This window comes from Onychostoma macrolepis, chromosome 04 (assembly GCF_012432095.1).
Source record: "Onychostoma macrolepis isolate SWU-2019 chromosome 04, ASM1243209v1, whole genome shotgun sequence".
NCBI classification, from domain to species: domain Eukaryota; kingdom Metazoa; phylum Chordata; class Actinopteri; order Cypriniformes; family Cyprinidae; genus Onychostoma; species Onychostoma macrolepis.
In genome coordinates this window covers 10,014,836-10,041,162 of record NC_081158.1, presented here as the reverse complement: position 1 = coordinate 10,041,162, position 26,327 = coordinate 10,014,836, and the positions used below count along the sequence as shown (strand labels likewise).

Below are 26,327 nucleotides of genomic sequence, written 5' to 3'. Positions count from 1 at the left end.
AAGTACAAATCGAGTTCTTGGCTGCTTTACACAGGGCTGAGTTTTCGTGAGAAATAAATTCTTATATATCGTTTGTTCCTCGGTGTCAGTTTTTATGTTCAAGTACTTTAATGTTCTTTTTCTGAAAAACAGACACATTCTAAAAACTAACTAAATGTTCCTCTGTACATTATTTTGTAACAGAATTGAGTTCATGATTCGTGTTTTGATTCAGATGTTACAGTGATTAATCTTTGTTCAATGTATGAACTATGCAGTTAAAAATGTTTTTTCAAACAATTAAAAGACATGGCAAATGAAACGTGTATGTTTAATCAGGAATCAGATCTTTTAAGAATAAGTGAGTGGCTCTTAAAAGAGCCTTTGTTTTATGTTGAAGAGGAAAAGCAGCAGCAGGTGAGGGGTGCAGAGACAACAGGTGGGCACATCAGGCTATGTTGTGTTGCCAGGGCACTACACCAGCGGCAGAGGAAAAGTAGCTGGTGAAGGACTCCCGTACAGCTACGGCCTCTCGGGTGGAGTTGTTGGTGCTCACTCTCCTTAAGCGTGAAAGTGCAGGGAAGTGCTGTTCTTCCTGTGGGGCAGGGGCTTCTACTGTGGAGTTCCACCTCTGGAAGTTATGAAGGGCCACTGTTGCTTTCACAATGGCATCCACATTTGCAGGGCTCACTCCAATCACCCGGTGGTAGATTCTCCACTGTGCAGCAAGAATCCCAAAGGCATTCTCAACTACTCTTCTGGCTCGTAAAAGGCGGTAGTTGAAGATCCTCTGTGGTTGGGAGAGGTTTCTTCCAGGATAAGGCCTCAGCACATTCCTCCTTGTAATAAAATGAGAATAAAAAAGATATATGTATAGATACAGGCTACAACTGAATATAAACCAATAATAAAACATTTAAAAGTTTAAAGGGATAGTTTAAATGGCGCTAGGGTGAAGCGGAGGAGAAGAATTGGTGAATAAATGTTTTTTTTTTGTGCACAAAAAGTATTTTCGTAGCTGCATAAAATAAAACCACTGATGTCAAAAATAATGTAAAAACTAGGGACTTTTCCTGTTCAGAGTTAAACTCAAGATCCAAGATAAAACAAATTATATATAAATGTATTGTATAACAAAGAATAATTTATTATAATAAATAATAATTTATTATAAACAAATTTTATATATATATATACACACACACATACAGGCACTAGACCATTAGGTGCAATCAATATAACTTACCTGAGGGGAAAAGCCTCATCTCCCACAAAGACATGAGGCATGGGCCCCAGGTGATCAGTGCCTGGGAGAGGAGCATCTTCTGGGAGATGCAGCTTCTCTTCCCACAGGGCTTGTCCAAAAGCGGAGGCAGCAAGGGTCCCTCCATCACTGTTCCGACCAAAAGCTCCAACATCCACCACCCTAAAAAGATACCTTGCATCCACAACCGCCAGAAGTACAACAGAGTATGTTCCCTTGTAATTAAAATCCTGGGAACCTGAATTATGTGGTGCCTGGATTACCACATGCTTCCCATCCATTGCACCCACACAATTGGGGAAGTTCCACCTCTCCTTGAAGCCAAGGGCGATCTCCTGCCAATCAGCAGTCTCTGGTACAGGCAGAAATTCATCCACCAGACTGTCCCAAATGGCCTTGGACACATCTGGCACAATGCCTGCCACAGTGGAGATGCCTACTCGGTAACTAGAAGCAATGGTGGTGTAGGAGTCACCAGTTGCCAGGTATCTGAAATTAATGACATTATAATGTTCAGTAAAATCTAACTATCAGTACAAATAAAACAGCAAAACTTTTAACCACCTCCAATTAAGAAACTGATGTGTGGGTTGGAGTGGGGTAAAGACATGTATGGGGTATATAGCCTACTGTGTGTGTAGCCTATGAAATAAAATATATATATTTTTTTATTACATTTTATTTCAATATAAATCACCCACCTCAGACAAATTGCCAGATGCTCCATTGAAGAAACTGGCTCTCTGTAATTTGTATGGATCCTTGAGATTCTAGGTCCGACTCTGCTCAACAAGCTGTCGAACTGCTCCCTACTGAGCCGAAAGTACACACTGAAAAAAAAACTTGTTGGATTAACATAAAAGAAATATGTACATCGGTTGCACATATTAAAGTTATGTTTACTCAACATGATTTATATATGCTAAATGAACATGATTTATATATGTTCAAGCTACATAATTTAGGTTTGTTAAATGAACATGATCCATACATGTTAAAGCTACATAATCTGTTATATAAACATATTTATGTTTTTCATTCATGTATGCAATGGTTTCAATAAAACTCACCTGGTTCTAATTTTTTTATAATACCATAGGCTGACTTTCCTCAAATGTATTTTGTACATCTACTGTACTTGTCTTAGCTACAACATTACTACTGTAGTTTAAAAAAGTAATAAGACAAAGAAAACATTTCTTGAATTACTGTATTTTTAACATTACAATTAATTTTTCACAGAGTATTGGATACAGAAATACAGCCTTCTCTGTGTGAAGTTAAAAATAGCATAAATTTCATGAACAATAACAACATATCCACTGTCAGAGTACAAAATGAGACGCCATCAAACAGGTGTAGTGGAAAAGGCAAACAGTAATGATGAGCATGAAGTAGTCCAAAGCTTCCCTTGACGATTTTGTTTTCAGTTTTAAAAGCAGTAAGACAAATCAAATCACTGTATATTTTTAACAGTACAATTAATTTTTCAGAGTATGGGATGAATGGATGACTATGAACTGACATTTCCTGTCAATAGACCAGATCAGATACAGTAAAATGCAACAATTCACCATCAAATAGGTGTAGTGAAAAAGATGAACAGTATTAAGTAACTAGTCCAAAGCTTCCAAGCAAGACAAATCACTGTTATTTTTAACAGAAATTAATTTTTCAGAGTATGGGCTACAAAAAAAATAAGCTTTCTCTGTGATGTTAAAAAAAAAGCTTAAATTCAATGAATAAGAAAAACAACACCCTCCTATTATTAAGTAAAAGACGAGACACCATCAAACAGGTGTAGTGGAAAAGGCGACATTTCCTGTCAATAGACCAGATCAGATACAGTAAAAATGCAACAATTCACCATCAAACAGGTGTAGTGAAAAAGATGAACAGTCATAAGTAACAAGTAGTCCAAAGCTTCCAAGCTTCACTTGATGTTTTTTTTACTTTTTTCTCAGTTTTAAAAGTAGTAAGGCAAGACAAATCACTGTTATTTTTAACAGAAAAATAAATTTTTCACAGAGTATGGGCTACCAAAAAATAAGCTTTCTGTGTGAAGTAAAAAAAAAAAAAAAAGCTTAAATTCAATGAACTAATTAAGAAAAACAACATTTCCTCTATCATTAAGTAAAAGACGAGACACCATCAAACAGGTGTAGTGCAAGAGGTGAACAGCAATGAAGAGCATGAAGTAGTCCAAAGCTTCCCTTAATTTTGTTTTCAGTTTTAAAAGCAGTTAAGACGAGTCAAATCACTGTAGCTTCAAGTATTTTTCAGTTCTGGGTGGAGGTCCTTTTAACCAATCAAATTTGACCAAGGGAGAATAAAAAACAACAAACAAAAAAAACAAAACAAACAAACATCCAAACCACAAAATAAAGTGGCCAACCTACATTGTTTAACCGTTTACGCTGTATGTGTGATGTAGGTTCTCTTTGCGAGTGTGTGATATGAAAAACAAAAAATGGTCCTCATTCCAAGAGGCAGGAAACTACCTTGCATGTCTTCCTGCCGTCCCATGGAAACACCTCACTCAAAGAGTCTGTTTCTGAGAACTTGAGCTTTCACTGATAACGTGCAGCCTTCCAGCTCCATGACGATCTTCTGAAGTACTTCAAAGGTAAATTTCATTTCAGGTGGGTAGTTCAGATTAAGTGCATACATTAGACCAAAAAGCATTGCTGTAGCTAATGCAAAGTTGTCCAAGCCTTGTAAGACTTTCTGGCCTTCGAGGACAATCCCAATGTCCTCAGATCTGTCCTGAGATTTTAGAATGTAGATTCCCACTGTGGTTTCCTCAATGGAATTTTGGATGAAGGCTTCATCAGCAGCCTGCAGAATGCACAGACAAAATGAGATTCAACATAACACTGGGCACAGCTCTGGGAATATTATAACATGCAATTTCTAAAATTTAATAATTAAAAATATGATGGCCTTAAAGGCATTATCGAGGACTGTGAAGACATTTCACTGGAACTTGGTTTTCATTTTACCTATCTATTTTGTGTTTTACTTCCTTATGTATTTATTCATGTTCAGTGTCAACTGTATTTTTTATATATAAAGCTAATAACTTACCTGAGCACTGTCATTTGCGCTACAATTTCAAATGTCAAGTATGTAATTTACATAACATGCTTTTTTTTTTTTTTTTTTTAAATGTAAAACCATATTAGAGGCTACAAGTCACTACAAAACCAGGGGTTTATTCCAGAAAGCATGTAACGTGGCATACCTGGGTATGTTTAAGGGCAAGTAAGTGGATAACCTCAACTTTTGGGTTACAAAAACAGAGGTAACTTTCAGGGTAAGTAAGCAGCCACAGCAACTTGCTCTCTGAAGATAACCTGCTCCGACCGGAGTAGGTTCTGTTTTAAGGTTTATTTTACTTCAGAGCTATTAGCACATGCGTGATCTACTGAGCAGACTCCAGTGGGCATGACAGATTGCACACAATATTATATATTACAATAAAGTTATATATTACACTTTCCAGCAACCTGCCAAAATAAAGATAAACAAATAAATAAAGGGCAAAAAAATATTAAAATGTAAACGTTATAATTGTTATAATCTTTTAAGCATATTGTAAAAAATATTTAAGACTAATTTTTTTGTTTTAAAACTTTTGAATTTAGCAACCTTTTATCTAAAGAGTGAATTTTTTACTGCAAAACAAGAAATGCCACAAATTTTGAGAAAAAGCTGCTGCACATTCAGTCATTCTAGGCCACAGAAATCAGGGGGAAAAAAGCCCTGTAAATTCCTGGAGGGACTGATCAATTATCTAATTAGTGGGTTGGTTTGTTAATGACCAATGTTTTGTATGAAAGAAATGTAATGAGCAATGTTTTAATGAAAGAAATATCTAAATTAATGAACCTTTATAATTGTACTCACCACATACTCTTTCACCAAATTGCCCAGGTCCTCATTGAGGTATACGAGAGCCCCTTGATAATACACTCTCGCCCAACATCGACGCCATCATCCTGGGCAAGGGTGACAAGAGCAGCACAGTTTGTGTTAAATACTAAATCTTTCCCCCAGATCTATATAAATGACTGGACTGCTCATGGAATTCTAAACTCCGGTAGGTAAGAATTTAGAAACTGTTGCTTCGTAAAGTGTTACCCAAAAATCTATTGCCTTGAAATAAAACAAACGAATGCCTAAATAATGCAAACAAGTCATTGGACCTGGCACTAAATAAAATAGTTAAGTTCGCTTGTGCAGCCACTCACTGCAAGTTGGAATATGTTAGTCATGAAGATATAACTGTGTATGCGTTTTTCCCATAATGCGCTGAAACATGCCATTCTTTTATAGTCATGTTCACATTACAATTTTATGTAGCCTATATGGCAGATCTGTTTTGCACATGATGCCCTTAATGGCACCTTCATTTTCAATGTGATTTAAGCAATTCAAAACCATCGTGGCCGTACGCTGCTTTCTGTCTCAGCAGGAAGCAGGGTAGGCCAAGGAGTATCGCAGTACATACCGTGGGTGGTGTATTGTTTTTCCGATTCAGTTTGAATATCGTTACATCCCTAGTGTCCAGATGATGCAACTGGCCTCAGTTCTCTAATAAAGATCAGTGTTTTCCCCAATAAAAAAAATATTATACATACACACACCACAGACAAAAACTCTAACATACTTGAGCCATGGGTTCCATGATGCTCTGCAGTCTTCTTCCTATTTGCCCTCCTCGCTTCTGAAATACCTTTAAAAGTTTGTCAGACAGCATATCGATCTGTGATAAAAACCTGGACTGCAGGGCCACGGTGGTAATGCGCTTAAACTCAGCATTTATCTGAAAAAATAAATAAATAAAAATACTTGTAAAAATACAGCCATACCCAGAGAAAGTGTTAAAAACTATTATCATTAAATTAGTAATTTCAAAATTAAACTAGAATATTATTTGTAATACAACTCTTCTTATGACTTTCCAAGTAACCCAACTCTATTTTTGTTTTGCTGTTAGAACTACCGGTAGTTAACACTTTACATTTACATAACATGAACTAACAATTAACAATACTTTTCTAGCATTTATTAATCTTAAAGTTAATTTCAACATGTACTAACACATTAAAATCAAATTGTATCTGTTGACTGGAGATACAAATACAACCGCATTCCTGACCATTCCTATCACCTGATGGGTTCCTTGCCACTACTCAATATTCAACAATATTATTCATCTCACTACACTAATATTTTCAGAGAATGAAATTAGGCTGGATGACCCCACTTGAAGCACTTTAAAGCATGCATATGCGTTGTGATACTCTAAGACAGTAACTCAGGGGAGAAGAATTGTTGAATAAAGTTATTTTTGTTTTCTTTGCGCACAAAAAGTATTCTCGTAGCTTTCCAAACTGAAGTTGAGCCACTGATGTCACATGGACTGTTTTACCGATGTCCTTGCTACGTTTCTAGACCTAGGAACATTGCAGTTGCATTGCTGTCTATGGAGGGTCAGAGAGCTCTCAGATTTCATAAAAAATATCCTAATGTGTTCACAAAGATCTCGTGGGTTTGGAGCGACATGAGGGTGAGTAATTGTCATTTTTGGATGAACTATACCTTCAATACATTAATGTTAACAAATGCAACCTTATTGTAAAGCAGGGGTTCCCAACCATCCACCCCCCCAACCCACCAAAATTTGTTAAATGACATACCTCGCTTACATCAAAGAGAGCCGGCCATCTTGCCTTGAAGTCTTGGATCATGGGTGTGTCACGAACCACTTCATATCTTCTATGGGAAAATGTCTTCTCATTTTCATCCTAATCACCTCCCTGTTGTTGTTTTTCTTCACCTCTGAAAGAAGTGCCACTCTCAGATTCTCAAGGCTCTCATCAGATTCTCCGGTGGGATGAGGGGGGCAGTAGTTTACTTCAGAACGCCGTGGTTTTTTGATGGCAGCAGCAGCATTTGCTTTGTCTGCTGGTTTGTGCTTCACAGAATTTACAAGTACCTCAGGGCATCCCAGTTTTCTCAAGTGAGTGCGGTAAATTGCGAGTTTATTCTTTAAGCTAGCTTTCCAACCAGCATATCCTGTCAGGGAGCCTTTTTCGGTGAGACAAGGATGTTTAGAGATAAGGGCCTCCCCAACGATGTTGAACTCCTTATCAGTGGCATAAACTTTGTATTTGACAATTTCTTGAACCAGGCCTTCAAGAATGTTTGACTTCAGTTTAGGATCTGGAATAAGAAATGTACCCTTCTCTTTGTATGCTGCATTGCCTCGCTCAAGTTTCAGCTCTGCATCAAAGGAAAACTGAGGGACATGGAAGAAGGTGGGCCAAAATTGTCTAGAGCTGGATGTCTCAAAAACTGTTGTGGAGAGTGTGTCAGTGTCAACACACACACTAGACATGGATGAGGTTTCATCCACTGAGGGATTGCATAAAGCAGTCTCTGAAGTTGAAGGGATATCAGCACACTGTGGAGCCGAGGCCTGTGTTATGGGGATTAGTTTGACGGTCCCTCTGTCCTGTATTTCATTAACTGAAGTGAGGTTCAGGAACTCATTTCCAAATAGTGCATCCATAAACTGAAGCCTAAAGTTAGTGTTAATGCCACACTGTCTTTGTACCTCGGTAACAAGTTCACTGACAGAATCTGGAAGTCCATTTTGAAAGTTCAGTCTTTGACTGCTGTTATCTCCCAGGATCACTTTAATAATGGCTGGAGCATGCGTCATTATGCGTCTCAATCTGTGAAGATGGAGAGAAAAAAATAAAAATAATACATTTTATATATATATATATATATATATATATATATATATATATATATATATATATATATATATTTTGTGTTAGTGGCTGAAAAATGCAAGATAGAAACATGGCCTACAAGGAAGTTAGTAAATAAGAGTTAAATTGATGTTAGACAATAACTCAAAATCAATATGCAACAATGATACTGAGAACGTAAAGTGGCATGCTCATAGAAAGTCAAGCAAGTCAATAACAGAATAAGACAGCTCTTGAAAGTAGTTATGTTAGCATGCACAATACCTTGACTTTGTACTTCAAGGCCAAACTTCACCAAAATATTGCATAGATGTATAAAAATAAAAATAAATTGCCACTCTGTTAACCAACCTTTTATAAGGATATGCCTTTTCAGGGTCACCATCCGGTTTGATCCAACCATGTAATCAGCCAATGGATAGGTGTCAGCGAGTTCACTGAGTGCCAAAAGCTTGACTTCTCTTGAAGGTGACACGTTCAGCTCAAAGGCTCTATAGTGTTCATTGTACCACCCTGACAGCACTTTCACAATGAAGAACAAGTTCTCATTGATGATACAAATCTGAATAATTTCAGCAAACTCCGCTAAGCCACCTGCTGATCCATGAGCAACTACCATACCTTTGCTGTAAGTTATGCCACTAATTGATGCATTCTTTGCAAGATACACTTCACATGCGTTTGGGTATTTAGACCTAATAGCCCGAGCCACTTCCTCTTTCAGTACATCAACTGGGACTGTGGACACATTAGGTACATCTAGGCTAGATTTACCATAGGATGGTGAGTTGATGTGGAAAGCGATCATCAGCTGATGTTTCGAAGCCAAAGTCAAAGGTACATTCTTAAAGCAACTAGTGTGTTTCATAATCTTCTTAAAGAAACCATGCTTGGCTTCGAATCGCATTGTCCAGACAGCCGTTAGAGGGCCAAAATACCTCAACATCTGAGGGTAATGTTCAAGATAGTGGTGCTTTGGTAGAAGTCTGACATCAGGGAACAGTTCTAGGTACCTCTGTCTGTGTTCAACTATTTTACTTTCAAGGTATGAGATGGATTCATCATTATGCACAGGAGCAACCACTAGCTCAACAATATCTTTTAAATGCATCAATACAAGCCATGCTGGTTCATTTTCTGGCACATATTGTCCAATCAGAAATGGGAGCAACATCAGCAAGCTCCAATTCTCATGGGCATTGCCTCCAATGGTCTTCGAGCTAAGAAACTCTTTGGTACAATGTGTGGCTTATTTGTCTTGTCTGACCATTTATAGGGGAATGACAATATAGCTTTATTTAGGTCATCGAGTGCGAATAATTTCTTTGATATCAATAATGCCAAGCAGTAAGCCAGTTCAACTGGCACAATGCCCTCAAATAAATCGTGAGCAATGTCAGGGGGAAAGCCAGTGGCAACGTGAAAATGATTTAGATTTTGGTAAAACACACTCGTTTAACTCCAAAACACTGTTTGCTGTTCTCATAAGCTATTTTAACATGGTCTGCGTGGACCTCTTTAGTTCTTGGGCTAAAAACCAGATGCAACACAGTGAGACCTAATATCACAACTTTTTGCTGTGCAAAACCGACATATGTAATCACCAGAAAAGCTCTCAGTGAAGCCAGCAATACTGTGCGCGCCTAAATTATCTGCCACAACACTGTGCACTGTACCTTTAAGAGATGAACCTAGCAAAGGGACATACACACCATGGTCCTCCAGAGTTTTAAGATCATTCAGAAGAGGTTCCAAAACTGTCATAACCATATGTTTTACATCATCACTTTTGCAAAGCACGGCAAGATTAATAGATGATAAAGTTGAGTGAGAGCCTGGTGGAAGGTTTGCTAATATCCAATAAACACCACAAAGTTTGTGTTTTTTCCTAGAAGTGCCTAAGGGATTGCAAGTCTCAAAATCATCAATGTACAGACAAAGTAAGATTCGTAACTCATCATCATTCAAGAAGCAGTTCTTCTTAAAATGCCAACCATCTTTAGGGGACCTGTATTCATAAGATGGGTCAAAATTAATGTCTTCCTTTCCTCTATGATTTTCAATTACCTTGTCAAGAATGAATTTTCTATTCAAAATTTGCTGTATTGATTTTAACAGCGGGACATATGGAAAGGACCGTTTGGTTTTATGATCAAGTATGTAGGTAACTGGTTCCACAACACTAAATTTTTCTTTGTAATATTGTTTGCGTTGATACGAAGTGGCAAGAGGGCCACCTTTTTCAATAGCTTTGGGAACAGGGTTAGAAGAACAAATTACAGTATACCAATTCCATGCAAATGTCAACCTTGCCATGAAAAAAAATTTTTTTTACCAAAATAACAAAACCCTTTCAAAGTTGTCCTTTAAGGTCTGTATTTTATTGTATTGATGTGCTGTCATGGAAATTTTAAGGAAATTGCTTTGTTTATTCACCACATATGAGGTTTGCACAAAAAGAAAAGTTACATTTTCAGTCAACTATAATTCATGCTTTCAAAAGAGGGATCAAATACTCCCTTTTTTATACTTTATGTTAACAGTAAGCATTTTGCAGAAAGATGGGGGCATGCATGAGAAATAAATACAGTCACTTTGTTATGACAGCACTGCCTTGTAAATTTATAAGCGATATATTTAGGAAGTCATGACGCTTCAGTGCTGTGTCACGTCCGTAACGATTTAAATATAAAGTTTATACTGTATAATAAATATTAATACAAATAATGTCAAACTTCATATACAAAGCCAAAATATGTCCATGCTAATTATGATGGACAATTCATCTCACTTACTCGCTCTTAACAACCTTAATTATGCGTTACGGACGTGACCGTTACGGACGCTTCATATTAAATCATGCAATTGACCAGCTTGTATTTGTTCACCATGCTGTTGCTATTAAAATCACTGGCTCATATTAAATTTATCTCTGTTACTGTAGGCTATATCAGAACATTTCAGAAACCAATTCATTCTAGTAACATTTATAAAAAACAAAAAAAACAAATTTAAATACATTTTTAATAAAGAGAACACATTACATTTTTAATAGAAACAACATAATTAAGATTTACATATCGCCATAATTAAATTATAAATATTATAATTATTACAGTATTTAATAGAGAGAGACGAATAGACGTGAGCAAATGTTTACTCAGCTGATCGCCTGCGTCCTACTGTACCGTAAAGGACACGCCTCTCGTGGTGACGCGTTTTCCCTTTTCCCTCATTTTCTTTCCCGCGCGCGCCCTCTGTTGACCAAGAGGAGTTATTTCTGAGGTGAATGCAGATCGAACTATTTCTGGATAAATATCTACTTTATTTGAAGTAAATGGTAAGTAATTTGATATTTACATGTACATTTTAATTTTGATAAAAGTGTATAAATTACAATAATAAATAAAATATCTTGAACACACTGTTGCCTGTGTATAATGAAAATCAGTTTCAGTTTTAAAAATGTTTTTTATTACACAATATCAATGTTAATAAAAGTAATTAATATAATACAACAACCAATAAAACGATATACAATAACGAACAAAGAAACAACAACAAAGTGTAATTATACTATATAACTCATCCTATAGCGCAATGGCAAAAACTAATACTGAAAGACAAAGGGAATTCAGAGAGAGGAAGAGGAATAATGAAAATTTCAAGGAAAAGGAGAAGAAAAGAAAAAGCAGAAAGAAAGAAACGCAATCAAAACAAGAGTCAGAGAGAGTCAGGAGCTTGCTAGAGAAAGACAGAGGAAAAGGCGTTTGCTGAAGAGGTCACAAGTTCCTGCTTTACTCCAGGAGTCACCACAGAATTCGCCGTTTAAAACAAGACAGTCTCTAGGCAAGGCACTAAACGAGCACTCCGAGCTTTACCTAGCAGCCCTCGAAAAAATGTACAGTTATAAAAAGATTGCAACATCACTGTGCCTTCTTCCAGAGAAAAACAAAATGAATCATGTGACCGCCACCACTACTACATATGATCATGTCAGGGAATACTATGAGAGAGATGACATCTCAAGGCAAGCAGCAGGAATGAGGGATGTGGTCACAGTCAGAGAGGAGGAGTGAAAAGAAAATCCAGAAACGGCATTTAACAATGTCTATTCTAGAGGCCTACCGCTACTTCAAAAATGAACATCCGGAGTCTATAATTGGAAAATCTAAATTTGCTGAGCTTCGACCATCTCATGTGCTCCGGTCTTCAGACACTCCAAGAAATGTGTGTCTCTGCCGATATCATGAAAATGTCAAGTTAGCCCTGGACTGTCTTCAACATGTCATCCCAAGGCAGGTATTCCAGAGCACACAGGATTTTATAGAAGCTGTGGCCTGTAATACAGATAGTCCCCTCTGCATGTTAGGACAGTGTGCTGAATGCAGGAATGGCAAGCTCTTCGAAATGCGTACCCTCTGTAACATCCCAGAAGAAGACAAACAAATTAAGGTGACCTGGTACGCATGGGAAACAACAGAGGGGCTGCCAAATAAGGTTCAAAAGAGTGGCACACTAGGTGATGTACTTGATTTTCTGAAGACAGCGGCAACAAAATTTGTGCATCACTGTTTTGTTAAAAAACAGCAAAGTGGATTTTTCCAGGCCAAAAGACTACAGGCAAAAACAGACCAGGAAACTGTGGTGCTGCAAGTAGACTTTGCTGAAAATTACACCGCTGCCTACCAAGACCAGATCCAGTCAGCGCACTGGCATCAGAAGCAGGTCACAGTGTTTCCCTCAGTCCTGTGGTCTGATGGAGATCCTGAGTCATGTGCCATCGTGAGTGACAGCCTGGAGCACGACAAGAGGTCTGTGGCAACCTTCCTCTCCAAGATTGTGGAGGACATTAAAATGAAACATCCTGCAATAAAAGAGATTCACATATTTAGTGATGGAGCTGCTTCTCAGTTTAAGAACAAGTTCATCTGGTGTTTCATGTCAACTACATTCAGGGAGTTGTTTCCAGCTTTAAGTGTACAGTGGCACTTCTTTGCCACGAGCCACGGCAAAGGTGCAGTGGATGGTGTTGGAGCAACTGTGAAGCGTGCAGTTAACACTGATGTCCTCTGCAGACAGGCAGTCCTTGTGACAGATGCTGCTTCATTTGTAGCTTCTGCAAGGAAGAGTTGCCCAAACATCAACATCAAACTCATTACAGCCAACGAAATCACAGATTTTATACAGCATCATAGGCTAAATGAGAGATGGGCCATTACCTCAGCTGTTCCGGCACTCAGTCAGTACATCACATGCAGCCAGTCTCCTGGGGAGAAGTACGTCACAAAATCTACTCCGAGGCAGAACAGTCAGGTGTCCATACATTTCTGCTCTCCACATCTGCTGAAAGTCCCGAACACCAGTCCTCTGAGCATCAGTCAACAGCTGCAAACAACATCAAAACTGGAGACTGTGTCTTGGTCCAATTCAAGGCAAACAAGTCATCCAGGCAGTTTGTTGGTCTTGTTAATAACCGAGAGCAGGAGGCACTGGAAATAAGGTTCTTAAGAAGGAATGACAGCGCTGGATTTGTGTACATCTTACCTGTGATGGAAGATAAAGCTTGGGTGACACCTGACCAAGTGATTGAGACTTTCATCCCAAAAGTAGACAACAGAGGGAGGTATCACTTTGCAGAATAGAAAGAGAAACATTTTTTTGAAGTCATCCAATTAATCACATTTGTACTAATTTATTTTATATTTTGCATGTTTGTTTTGCCTTGATTGATGTTTTACATTTGATAATTTCATCTTTACAATATTTAATAACATGTAAAAAGTACAGACTGACTATACAATTAATTAATTAAATTTTATTTTATGTCTACAGTGAATTAACTAAATTAATATTTTGTAAGTTTCTTATTCACAATGATTCATGCTCATAACAGTGATCAATATACTCACCTTGCTCACCTTTTTTGGACATCTATTTTACAGAGCTATTGTTGCTACAAAATCCTCAACGCTAGTCAGTTACTAATGTTGACCTATGTAAAAAAGTTCATGTTGTTAATTATTTATCTTTCAAGTATTTCTTAAAGATGTTCACATTAAACATTAAATGAAAATACTGTAAGTACTTTATGCTCACCTTTTTTTGCACATCTGTTTCACACAGATCGTTTTGCTGCGTCTTAATCTTCTTAACATCCAAATGCCAGCCATTAAACTTGGTAAAACACAACTACTAATTAAGTAATCTTTAGAGACTATAAATAATATATTCTAAAGCATTGGCTTACACTGCAACTATTTTGACAAACATAATGCAGCTATTTAGAATCACGATTGCGCATTTAGCAACGCAAACTGGGAATAAACATTGCCATCAAACATACTATTGCGATCATTGTGACACGATTGTATTTTGCATACCACTCTTCACACAGACACAGGCCTACACAGTACACACTAACAAGCGGACAATTCACCGAAGCTTGTTCTGAGTGGACACCGCGGCGACCTCCGGGACTTGGTAAACATTTATTATAGCTGATGATGTATATTAGCAAATTCTATATTATTCGGGGTCTAAAGTAAACACCACATTAGCAAATAATCATGATTGAATTCAGTTTTGAACACATCCGCACTGGTTACATTTTAACACCACACTCGCGCAAACACAAGCTGATCTACAACGCGATGATTTCAGTTTGAACGTTACTAATTGCGCAACCTTACCATGTCTCAGAGGGAAATGTTTGTTGGTTTAAATACCCAACAGAGACCCAGAAATAGATCTCGGTTAAAGTTTTTAAAGCATTTTATCTGATTTGACAGAGTCAGACAAGTGACAATTTCAGATCTGTCACGTCCGTAACGGAGAGACGTCACGTCCGTAACAATGGTTTTTCCTCATAAAAGCAAAAATGAAAAACAAAATAAAATAAATAATTTATGTTCCATGGAGAGACAACCCTTATCCTTTCGGCTGGTATTATTTATTTTGGCTTGTGCATTTGAATTCGCAGAATTTCTACAAAGTATGTCGACTCCCAAAAACTCAAGTCCTTTTTTGTCACGTCCGTAACGCATGCATATTTGCCCGATTTAAAATATAAAACACGTGCACGACTTTTTTTTTTCTGATATCAAAACTCTATGGTTAGGGGTTTAGAAAAATATAAACAGATGTTTCAGTATATTGTTAACATTTACATTCTCTGATCATTTATATTTCAAGTTTTTACTGCAAATGTCACGTCCATAACGCTGGAATTGACCAGTAACGATTTCTTCAACTACAGAATCGTCAATTTGGAGGTTGTGGCTCTTTAAGATGTCGGTTACAAAACCTCTAGATACTGGGACTGATGCAGAGCTTAGCAAGTGGTAAACTTCCTGTAAGAATTCATCAATAGCTGTGCCTGGCACATGAACCAAATATTCTAACTTCAGTAAGGCTGCTGCAAGCTGCTGCTCAATATCACTTGAGAGTGCCTTGTCCTCATTATTCCAATCCAGGGATGTACCAGAGTCCTCCTCTATACACTCATCCAGACCATCAAGAAGTGAATGATCTAATGACAGAGATGCTACTGTAGTTGTTTTCACTATTCCTGGTTTAAAATCAGCTAGAGTGTGTGGTGTATGTTTCCGACTCTTGTGAGCTTTAAAGGTTCCATATATACAAGTGTGAAAACCACAACCAGCAAACATACAACTAACATTTTCATTTTTCTTCAGATGCAAATGGATATGAACAAAGTACTCCCTTTCATTTGACAAGTTTTTACATGAACATAAGTGGCAGCTAAAAACAGATAATTCTTTTAGTTTCTGATTAGCTTGTGTAGAGTGCACTCTGCTGTGATGTACTACTAAAGCATTCCATGTCTTAAATGTGCACGGCATTCTGAATACGTACATGGATACTGGCTTGTACGTCCAAAATGAGGATGCTTGACTCGATAATGGTTTAGTAGTGCCAATCTACTGGAAACTGCTACTGAGCACCCTTTGCACTGCCACATTCACTAGAGAGGGAGACAGAAAAAAAGAAAAAGAGAATTAATTTTTTAAAGAGAGGAATATTTTAAGTAAGAAACAAAAATAAGTCAAATATAATTGCAATATATTGAAAAATACTCACCACTAATATAGAGCCTTTGCCAATTAAATTGCATGTGAATAGATGAATATCCGATATCTGTAAAATATTAAAAACAATGCATTAGTTCTAAAGCATTAACATTTTCTCAGAGGTAGTTAAGGCACCCTAGAACGTTTACAAATGTAACTTTTCATTGAGTGGAGGTAATAAAATACATTAAAAATAAGCCAGTTATCAGGTCTTTCAATAGTAAAAATGACTGTAAATCAAGACTGTGCACTAACACAATGAATGGAAGAAAAGTGCAACATGCAAAATGGCAGAATTTGTCCGTCTTCTAAATAAAAAGGCCAATCATCGCTTTACGTAGTTGGAGGCTCCATTTGCCCGAGACACCGACCTGAAGCTTAACGCCATTTTAGCATAAGACACCACATCTTTAAGACAAAGCATGTAGGATTTTGGTACGGATTTAAAATACTAAAAATGGAGTGTTGGCGAGCATATTATAATATTTAAACGATGTGTAACATACCCTCCCCCAACTCAAATAAATTGGCGCCACCAGTCACTCCCTGACAGGATTTCCACATTCGTTGCAATTAAGGCCTTCCAGTGAAATAACTTGCCTTGAAAGAGAATTTGCAATAAACTCAGTCTACAGAATAACGAATATTTTCTTTACGATAAAATTTAAAAGATACCTCAGCCAGAGGGCATTTTAACTTTTGTACTTAGCATTCCCTCCCCCGCCTCAAATTAGTTGGCGCCACAAATCACTCGCTGACTCATCATACACAGACATTTTTTTTTTTATAACTGCTTGAATGATTGTACACAATTTAAAAAACAAAACGTTAATACACATCATGGTTAACCACCTTAACGTTAAACATTAGCAATAACTTTGCATCTCCATGGGATTGCTCGATACAATCAGTACATAAAAAATTTACCTCAGTGAAAAAAAAAAAAAAAAACCTTAAAAAGGACTAACATTAACAGCTGCATGTCAGTTCAAAGTTTTAATTACCGTTTCACACTGTTGAAATCCACCCCGACGCACCTTCCAGCTCCACAGCGAGAGAGAAAATGGCCTACTGGAGAGCAGTTAATTAGTTTTCCTCGCGCGTTCCAAGGGGGCGGAGTTTCCAGAGAAAACATAACTAAATTATTACATTTCAACATGATTAATTCTAAAAAGTTGAACATCCTTCAACATTAATTGGATGACACAAGACTAAAATATGTTTAGATGAGAAACATAAATTAATCATGTTGGAAATACTAAATGCATTTTTGCAAATTCAACAATCCCCCATTTTCATTTTTTTCAGTGCACCTGGAACCGGTCGCTGTGAGAACGGAGCTCCTTTGCAAGCCTGAATTCCCCAAACTGTTCTCTGGACCTCAGGGTTTCATGCACCCACAGCCTCTTCTTCCTTGCTGCTCTCTTTCTTCTTATTACTAACAGGGCTACTGCTATTGTTCGCTTCTTAGCACGGGACAGATACATGTTTTGCTGCTGACCGAAAGGTGGAACAACAATCCAATGACTAGACGTATAGAACTCCCGCTAAAAATTCTGAAAACTGCGCCTACTTCGCTCTGGCGAGCATAGCGCAAATCGCCTTGTATCTGAAGGGCTGCGCTGAACCCAGCGGCAGGCGCAGCTCGTGCCGCGTCCTGTGTGAAAGCCCCTTTATGCAGCGCGCGCGTGTGAGAGAGCGGCAGCTCGCGCTATTAACGGTCGCAATTATTTCCAAAGATAATTTTAATAGTATTAGTATTAAATAATTCCTTTTTAGATGAAGTTAACATGATAGACGTGATTTTGAAACAAGTGCTTCTCTCAATCTGAGCACATTTGCTCAAATGTCCAAATGAGCGCAAATGACGTCACACACAGGCTATTTAACGGCTTTTAAAGGAAATGGTAGGAAAAAAGACGGAAAACCATTTTTGTGTCAACAAAGAGGCAGTAGGCTACCTCAACCTTTTCACATTTTAACGAGTTCGTATGAGAAAACGTCTGTTATTTTTGTGTTAAAATGACTTTACCTGAGAAAAACGAACTTTTCCCTCACATATGTCCTATAATTATTTTATTATTAACTTTCGTCATATTTTGAAATATAATTGACATTTGTAGCCTAGTTTTACGTGTAATATAAATAAATTGTGTGTGTGTGTTTGGGGTTGGGGGATTACCTCGCAGTCCAGAAAAGGCGCAGTCCACTGTGGCGATCCAGTCAGAAGTGAGTCCGCAGTGCGCGCGCCGGGCATTGGCTGCAGCTTATGCCTCTGCCAGGTTCTTTCGCGGGCTTGGCACGCGAGTGAGAATTTAAATCTTGTGATGGACAGATGTCCAAATACATTTTCTCGATTTAAAAAAAAAATAAATAAAATATGTATACTTAATCATGCCTTGCATTACAGTACCCTGTCATCAAATGACAAATATAACATAAAATAAAATAAAATTGAGGTGGCACTTTTTATCCCATATTCGGGTAAGGGCTCAGCCCCATTAGACAAAAGGCTCCCATTATTGATACCAATACTTTGTTTGCATAATATCGAAGTTAAAACTTCAACACAATCACTTAAGTAGGGTTTGCAGCATATTCTGTTTATTTTAATAATTTCTTTTTTAAATTAAGTATACAGTGCAATTAAATTGAAAAATATATTATCATATTAACAATACAGTTTTTAAATAATAATAAAAAAAAAATCTGAAAGTGTCAAACTTGATTCAGTCAAGAGATATAAGGGACTTTCTCTTTGTCTTTTGTCACATGCAGGATTGCAAATGACAAACCTTAGTGTCAATGGGCCATTTAGGCAGTCCTTGTCGAGCCCTGCATTGTTATTATTAATATTTGTATTATTGTTGTTGTTATTACATGTGGGTGGCTGATTTCATTATAGAGCTACCATTGATACATATGCTCTCTCTCTCTCTCTCTCTCTCTCTCTCAATTCAATTCAATTTAATTCGATTCAATTCAAGTGAGCTTCATGGCATGACTTGCACAGTATTGCCAAAGCATTGACCATTGCTTGAACAAATGATTATATAATACATAAAAACAAGATCTAGAAATCAGTAAACATAATTAAATGAATATTTTTTAAATAAACAAGAAATAAAAAACTCTGTACAACAGGTGTAGATGTAAAATAAAAAAAATATCTGCTTTAGTCTCTCTCTCTCTCTCTCTCTCTGTGCACAAGCAGCTCGCACGCTCGCAAAGCCTGTGAGAAAACACGGTTCTTTCCTTACAAAGATTAATTGTAATAATTTTTGTAAAGTTTTTAGTAAAGTTTGTAAAATATTCTATTTTAATTTTAATAATTTAATTTAGTTTTATTCAATAAATATGTGCAATTAAAATACAGAATAATATTAATTAAAAAAATATCTTGAATGAGATATTGTTTTTCCAAAATGCTTGGACTCATTTCTTGAAACAGTCTTCACTATAAACTATCATAGACTAAAATGACTGGATCATTTTGCATGAATCAAAAATAACTAAATAAAATTAAGAGAACATACTTGTAGCCTACTGAAATAGGCCTACACACTGAAATACACACACACACACACACACACACAACCTACATGGCAAACATTACAAAACAAACCTCGGAGCGTCAGGCAGAGAACATTACAAAGTGGACCAAATGCAATAACTAAAATAATAATTTTCCTAAATAACTTTTCTTGTCGGCTTACCAACAGTTTAATATGTAAATGGAAATAATTAATTTATTTGTCTTACCTGTGTTATTTTCCACTTTTCTTTTCTTCATGTTTTCCTTGGCTGCATTCACTACTCTATACATTTTTTTTAGAGCTCCTGGGATGCAACCTTATTTTCTTCATGTATGGGGAATGCATAAACCTAATTGTAGCCTATATGTTCAATTATATTATTGAAGGGTATCATGATTTTGAGGTTTAAATGCTGAAAACAGACTCCTGATTTGATGACATTTTTAATTACAGAAGTTACTCCTATTTTCTTTTTCAAGAAATTAAAATTATTAATTTAACATTAACTTCATTTTACAATGAATTCAAATAATACTATAGTAAATAATAATAATATCAATCTGCAATTTGCATTCAATCACAGTTAAAACAAGAGATTTTGTTTTAAGGAATAGGGTGAAGTCAGCTAAAATGGGCCACATTTTGGTAAATGACTTATAATACCATCAAATAAACTATGTATGAGAACTAATGATAATTTTATAAATTAGCATGGGTCTCTTAAATATGTATATATTTTTTAAATGTCAAAAAGTATAATTGTTTTAAAATTAAGAGAGTTAGAGTATCAGCAGGTACCTTCTTGAGCCACGGCACAACATTCAGGTAAAATGCACTCAAAAAAATGAAACCTTGAGTTTAATTAATTTTTTCTTGTCAACAGGTTCCACAATTTAATTATGAAAGTTGAAAACAAATATTTCAAGGTTATCTAACTTAATGGAGTTGTTTTAGGGAGAAATAATATTTTTGACTCAAGCCAACTATTATCACTAATTTTTGCTCAACAAGAGACAACTAAAATCAGTTATGTTATATGGACTAACAAAATTTGTTTAGAAGTTGCATATTACATATTTGTCTATTCAAAGTAAGCTAATGATTTTACAACAAAACATTCAATTCAAGCGTAATTAATCAAAATAAAATGCTTTCACTAAATTTAATTTTTACTAGTTAAATTGAATTAACTCTAGTTTGTCAACAGGTTCCACACAAATTACTTCAGTAAACTCAACTCAACATTTGTTAGTTCCTTTATTCAACAACACAAGAGTTCATCAACAATACAACACAACTGTTTATCAAAGACAAAAAAAAAAACGGTTAAACATACCCATGAATGGGAGCATTTAAAGTTCTTTACCTTTATAAAAAAAAATAATAATAATAATAATAATTCACAACTCTGGACACACTTTACATGCATGTAACAAAAAAAGAAAAAAAAGGTATATAATCTTTCAAGTGATTTTCAATTAAATGGTTTCAAGTGCAAAGCAGGCCTTCATGTTAAACGCCACAAGCTCAGTGTTGGCTCACTCATACAGTTTGTTTTTAATCATCTGTACCTTGGTTGAGAGTAGCATCCAGCTGGAGGAAGATTTTCTGAAGCACCTCAAAGAACGTTTTCAGTTCAGGTTCATTGCATATATGACACCCATTAAGAGTGCACATGCAGAAGCGTTGTCTCCCAAGTCGTGAAGCACTTCAACACCCTCAATCACTATTCCAACATCAACTGGAGTGGTGGTGGCATCACCTCCCTCAGCATTAATGCTGTAGATGCCAAAGACAACTTGTTCAAGGTCCCTCTGGGCAGCACAGCCATCTGAATTCCACACACAAAAAAAGGACAACAATGAAATCACCAGCCAATTACATAATTCCAAAGAGCTCATTTGCATTGCATTTTTCACCGTAAATGTTTTAAAATAGTGCTTGATTACTAACTTTTGATCCAATCTGATTCCTCACAATTTGTACACTCACTGGCCACTTTATTAAGAACACCTGTATGATCTGATATCATCTAATATAGCAGCCCTGCCATAAGTACTACTTTTATAAGATAATTTTTCAATTTTTTAAGATTAAATGATCAGAAACATGATTTTTGGTCTAGACCAAAATTGCCATTCCTACAAGCCATATCCCACAATGTTAAATGGATATTGTGATATTCTCTGGCCCTCTTCGTTTAGGAGTCACACTTGCCTCCTTCACGGTCAAAAGTGACCGAAGCCTTGAAATGTAACTTTTTTTTTCCTCAGGAAAATCAATGTAATATATTTTTGTTCAATAATATTTTTTGATTATCATTTATAATTTTTAGGGAATTTTATGATGCTATGCAATATTTATACAATTTTAATGAGCTATTTTCTCCATTAGAATTATTATTATCTATTTCATTCTAAATAGAAAAAAAGCAGCATCAACATACATACTACAAACCTATTACACTTGTATAATTATGTGAAATGGGTGAAGCTTTAAAAGTAGGTACATGTACAATGACCATTTACTTATACAAACATTATCAATGATTATGCAATTGGTCAATTACAGAGTACACTCAAGTAGGGCTGTCACGATAACTACTTTTTGTTGTGCGATATATTGAACCAAAATTAATTGCGATAAATGAAATTATTGCCATTTTAAGACCATTTTATGCCACTGAATTCATATAAACTGTATAATGATAAAATAGCATAATAATGCAAGTACTCTCTTTCAAAGAACATTTTATTCTTAAGAATATTTAGATACTGGAATGAGAAATGTGAACAAATACACTGAACAAAATTATAAATGCAACACTTTTGCATGCCAGTTGCATGCTCCCTCAAAACTTGCGACATCTGTGGCATTGTGCTGTGTGATAAAACTGCACATTTTAGAGTGGCCTTTTATTGTGGCCAGCCTAAGGCACACCTGTGCAATAATCATGCTGTCTAATCAGCATCTTGATATGCCACACCTGTGAGGTGGATGAATTATCTCGGCAAAGGAGAAGTGCTCGCTAACACAGATTTAGACAGATTTGTGAACAATATTTGAGAGAAATAGGCCTTTTGTGTACATAGAAAAAGTCTTAGATCTTTGAGATCAGCTCATGAAAAATGGGGGCAAAAACAAAAGTGTTGCGTTTATAATTTTGTTCAGTGTATATCTTATCCTATAATAGATAAAAATAAATAAAACACCTTTGTTAACAAAAACGTGCACAGTAACAAGAACTAGGACAAAACAAAGTAACATTAATGGTCAGCAGTTTATTTAGTGTTTGGTCAAGCTCATAAATGGGGTCATATTTGAGCTTGACCACATATAATAATTTCTTTGGCATCTGAATGTAGCCAATGATGATGTTCGCTGAGATGAGTCTCTGTTATGGACTCCACAGAGGTGTGATCTAAGTGCATTCCATGACTTGAAGGTACATGGACAACTAGTATATGGGCAAGGATATGGGTGCCTACGCCCATATTGAGGATGTTTTAACCTATAATATTTCAGTAACTGACATCTAGTTGAGGTCTTTGAACCGCAACCTTTACAGTGCCACCTTCAATATCTGTAACAAGCACAAACACCACCAAAAAAATACAACAACAAAAAAAAACCCACCAGTGATTTCAGTTAAAAGAAACTTGACTTGCAAGAAAAAAATTCTCAGAAGAGTTTTACAAATAACATACCATATGACTTAAAATAATAATTTAAAACATTTATATAATCCGTTAACTGAAATTATCAATTGCTACTGATAATTAAAAGTAAACAGGATACAAACAGAAACAAGCTACTCAGAACTAACAAATGAAATGGTCACACGAAACAGTATTCACATTAGTAGATGTTGCAGATCTTACCTATTGTGAGTAAAGCACCTTGGCAGGAACACAAAACACACCTTTCATTAAGGACCTGAAAAATTGCAAAGAATAAAACAAAAACAAAAAAAACAATTAGATAAAGATTGTGAAATTGAATTAATCTGAATTGAAAAACTACAAACCAATAAAATAAATCACACTTTGTAATTTTTATTGAAAGTATCACAACAAATTGGAAAAAAAAACAGAAGTTTCAAACCAAGTTTTAACCCCTGTTAATTTTGACAGAAGATTTTAGTTTAGTTTTAGTCGCATGGACACCTAGTGGTTGAAATTAGTATTGCAGTTTCAATGGAGAATGACTGCAGCATTGTTTTTCAAATTGACATGTATGTTAACTTAGTACGTTTCTTAAATATATCCGCAAACTTATTATTGTATTTTTATGCTTTAGTAGAGTCAAAAACTTACAACAACTTAAATGTTACAGTCAGAAAAATGACAGGGAAGTTACACACTTCAGGTATACATTTTGACATTGTGTAATTCTATTTATTAAACGTGTAGAACAATTTCCAAAACATTACATATAGCATTATAAATGTTGCGTTCAGGCGTTCATGATATAAAAAATAAACATACTAGTATAAGTTTTAAAATGGAGTGAACACGGAGCAGTTTTTCAGTGAGCGGGAACGGAAAACCCGGAGTGGATCCCGAGCGGAGTGAATACAGAACCCTTAGAACAGAGAGAAGAATCCACTCCAGGCTTTGATCACATCCCCCTCAGCAGGCTGAACACACCGCGTCTTTTCAAATTAAAATCAAGACATTTATTACACTATTTGAGAAATGTAATCCTATTTACAGCCTTAAAATGATGAAAAGTGAATATAAGACATTAAGAACAGACAAGAACCCTGCAATTGACGGAAAAAAAATCCGTCGTAGACTCGCTCCAGTTAACGGAAATCCACCGTAGCGACGGAGAACTTTAATCCATGAACTACCTCTTATTACTTATCTTTTCGCACAAATAATGGAAATATGCAGCGGACCAAACTGCGCCACCTGGCTAAGCTAGCGTGCTAACTTCAGCATGTCTAAGGCCGTGTTCACACTTGGCGTCTTTTTTGACTAGAAAAAGTTGACGAGAGCGCTTTTTTAATGAAAAAAAAAGCTGGCAGCGTCTGTTACAAATAGCAGCCGAGAGCGTCTTTTGTTTCCATAGCAACAGCTGTAACGGTAGCTAGCGCTGTGTGCTGCAGAAACATCGGCTTTTGAAGTTAACGGGGAGGGTGTCGGTTCACAACGACGTTTGTGGGAGCGCAACATTATACGGGGAAGGAAACTGTATGGTGCTTCCAACAATTTAGTCCGGTTGGATGATGCACGGTTTCATACTGTTCCTTGTGCTCCGAAACTAGTACGATCTGTCTACCGGCTATCTAATCATTTTTTCTTGTTGTTTTTGTTGTTATGGAAACGACTCGCCACTCGCTTGTCATTGGTCAGCTGTCAAAAAGGCGCTTGACGTAGGGCGTTTTTTTCAGAAAAGTTAAACTTTTTTCAACTTGAAAAGACGCTCTGAGCTGCAGAAAAAGACGCCGGCGGTGGCGTTTTAAAAAGTGCTCAGGACTTTTTTGAAAACACGGTTTACTCCATAGGATTATAATGTAAAACAGACGCTGGCATCTTCAAAAAAGACGCCAAGTGTGAACACGGCCTAACTCTCTAAAACTAAAGCAGGCCAAAAATAAAGAACATATCTCTTATTACAAATAAAAAAGATCGATACTGATGGAAAAACAAATATCCTACTACCTTCACCAGCCGTTGAAAAGGTAAGACGTCCCTCTGTCAAAACCAATCGAAGAAAAACTTTGCAGGGGGTCACGCAGATGTGCAGAGAGTCAAATATCTTTGCGCGCGTGTAGTCCGACCAAGCGGCAACCTCCCGCTCCCTCTAGTGAAACCAACACGGAAGTGACTAAAACTGCAATTCATAGACTGGCCGCTGGAGGCTGGCTCCAAAAGGGAGTCAATCCCATAGACTCCCCATGTTAAAATGCCCAACTTTACAGCAGAAAAAAACATGTTTACAGCCTGGTACAAAAAATTATTTTGGTCTATATAGCTAATTTTGCCCTTCGTGACAACTGTGAGGGGGGTGAATTTTTTTATAACTCATCCGTTTAAATTATATTAAGCCTTAAAGTTCTGCATAATTAAGGCGTGGCCACTTGAGTGACAGGTGGACTGTCATGAGCTCTGCTCCAGAGTGTGAAACTCTCTAGTGCGAAACTTAGAAAACTGGCTTTAATGATTTGTATTTGTACAGAAAAAAATAATTATAGGTAGGACACTGGGAATCTGGCAATTAGATGTTTTTTAATCGTTATTGCTTACAGTGCTTTGTTATATGGAGCAGTTTGTTAGATCGTGATCTCTCATTTGTTTTCTAATGAAGTGCCAACAGATATAGAAGTACACAATAAACGCGGTAGACTTTAATGGACAGTAAAACAAAGGCAGAATACTGTATAACTCCAGGCCGGCACAGTATTGACGAACGAATGCAAACATATGCAGAGCACCGTAACTTATCTGAGCTTTCCAAAACAAAGTCAAAGCGCGGTAACTGATGTTATACTGTGTTCTGCCTTGGTTTCTCCGGGGCTTTTCTCCATGATACTTAAACACATGATAAAGGAGGTCATTAATGTCCCAAAATGATCAATAACTCATTTTCGACCAAAAACGAAGTTATGGTGTTTTGTCTTTGCACGGCAGCACTGCTGTCACTATAGAGGGGCGTGGTT

General features: G+C 36.6%; 2 protein-coding genes and 2 long non-coding RNA genes across 9 annotated transcripts; all 4 read right to left on the bottom strand.

Moving 5' to 3' along the window:
• Positions 1–321: 321 nt before the first annotated feature.
• On the bottom strand, positions 322–5,933 carry LOC131538482 (uncharacterized). Its single transcript, XM_058772354.1, has 5 exons — positions 5,916–5,933; positions 3,783–4,081; positions 1,945–2,073; positions 1,226–1,732; positions 322–818 (listed from the first exon to the last, which is right to left on the bottom strand). Exons 1-5 carry the CDS (start codon positions 5,931–5,933, stop codon positions 428–430), a joined length of 1,344 nt encoding a protein of 447 aa, XP_058628337.1. The 3' UTR covers positions 322–427.
• LOC131538784 (uncharacterized) lies at positions 2,490–7,989 on the bottom strand. Of its 5 annotated transcripts, none has more exons than XR_009270671.1 (4): positions 6,949–7,989; positions 5,916–6,071; positions 5,153–5,244; positions 2,490–4,081 (listed from the first exon to the last, which is right to left on the bottom strand). XR_009270671.1 is itself a non-coding variant. In XM_058772902.1 (2 exons), the coding sequence occupies exon 1, from the start codon at positions 7,974–7,976 to the stop codon at positions 6,996–6,998; it is 981 nt and encodes a 326-aa protein (XP_058628885.1). In that variant the 5' UTR covers positions 7,977–7,989; the 3' UTR covers positions 2,490–4,081; positions 6,949–6,995. The 5 variants fall into 5 exon arrangements, 2 of the variants coding, with proteins under 2 accessions (XP_058628885.1, XP_058628884.1); XR_009270672.1 differs by having other exon boundaries at positions 6,958–7,989; XR_009270673.1 differs by lacking the exon at positions 5,153–5,244 and having other exon boundaries at positions 6,025–6,071.
• A 5,979-nt stretch (positions 7,990–13,968) lies between these two features.
• LOC131538840 (uncharacterized) lies at positions 13,969–18,065 on the bottom strand. Of its 2 annotated transcripts, XR_009270690.1 has the most exons (4): positions 17,129–18,065; positions 16,135–16,191; positions 15,910–16,018; positions 14,167–14,208 (listed from the first exon to the last, which is right to left on the bottom strand). It is a non-coding gene; the product is annotated as an uncharacterized LOC131538840 (long non-coding RNA). The 2 variants fall into 2 exon arrangements; XR_009270689.1 differs by having other exon boundaries at positions 13,969–16,018.
• Positions 18,066–19,230: 1,165 nt separating this feature from the next.
• On the bottom strand, positions 19,231–25,424 carry LOC131538862 (uncharacterized). The gene is made up of 3 exons (XR_009270723.1): positions 25,330–25,424; positions 23,542–23,596; positions 19,231–21,491 (listed from the first exon to the last, which is right to left on the bottom strand). It is a non-coding gene; the product is annotated as an uncharacterized LOC131538862 (long non-coding RNA).
• Between the last annotated feature and the right edge of the window lie 903 nt (positions 25,425–26,327).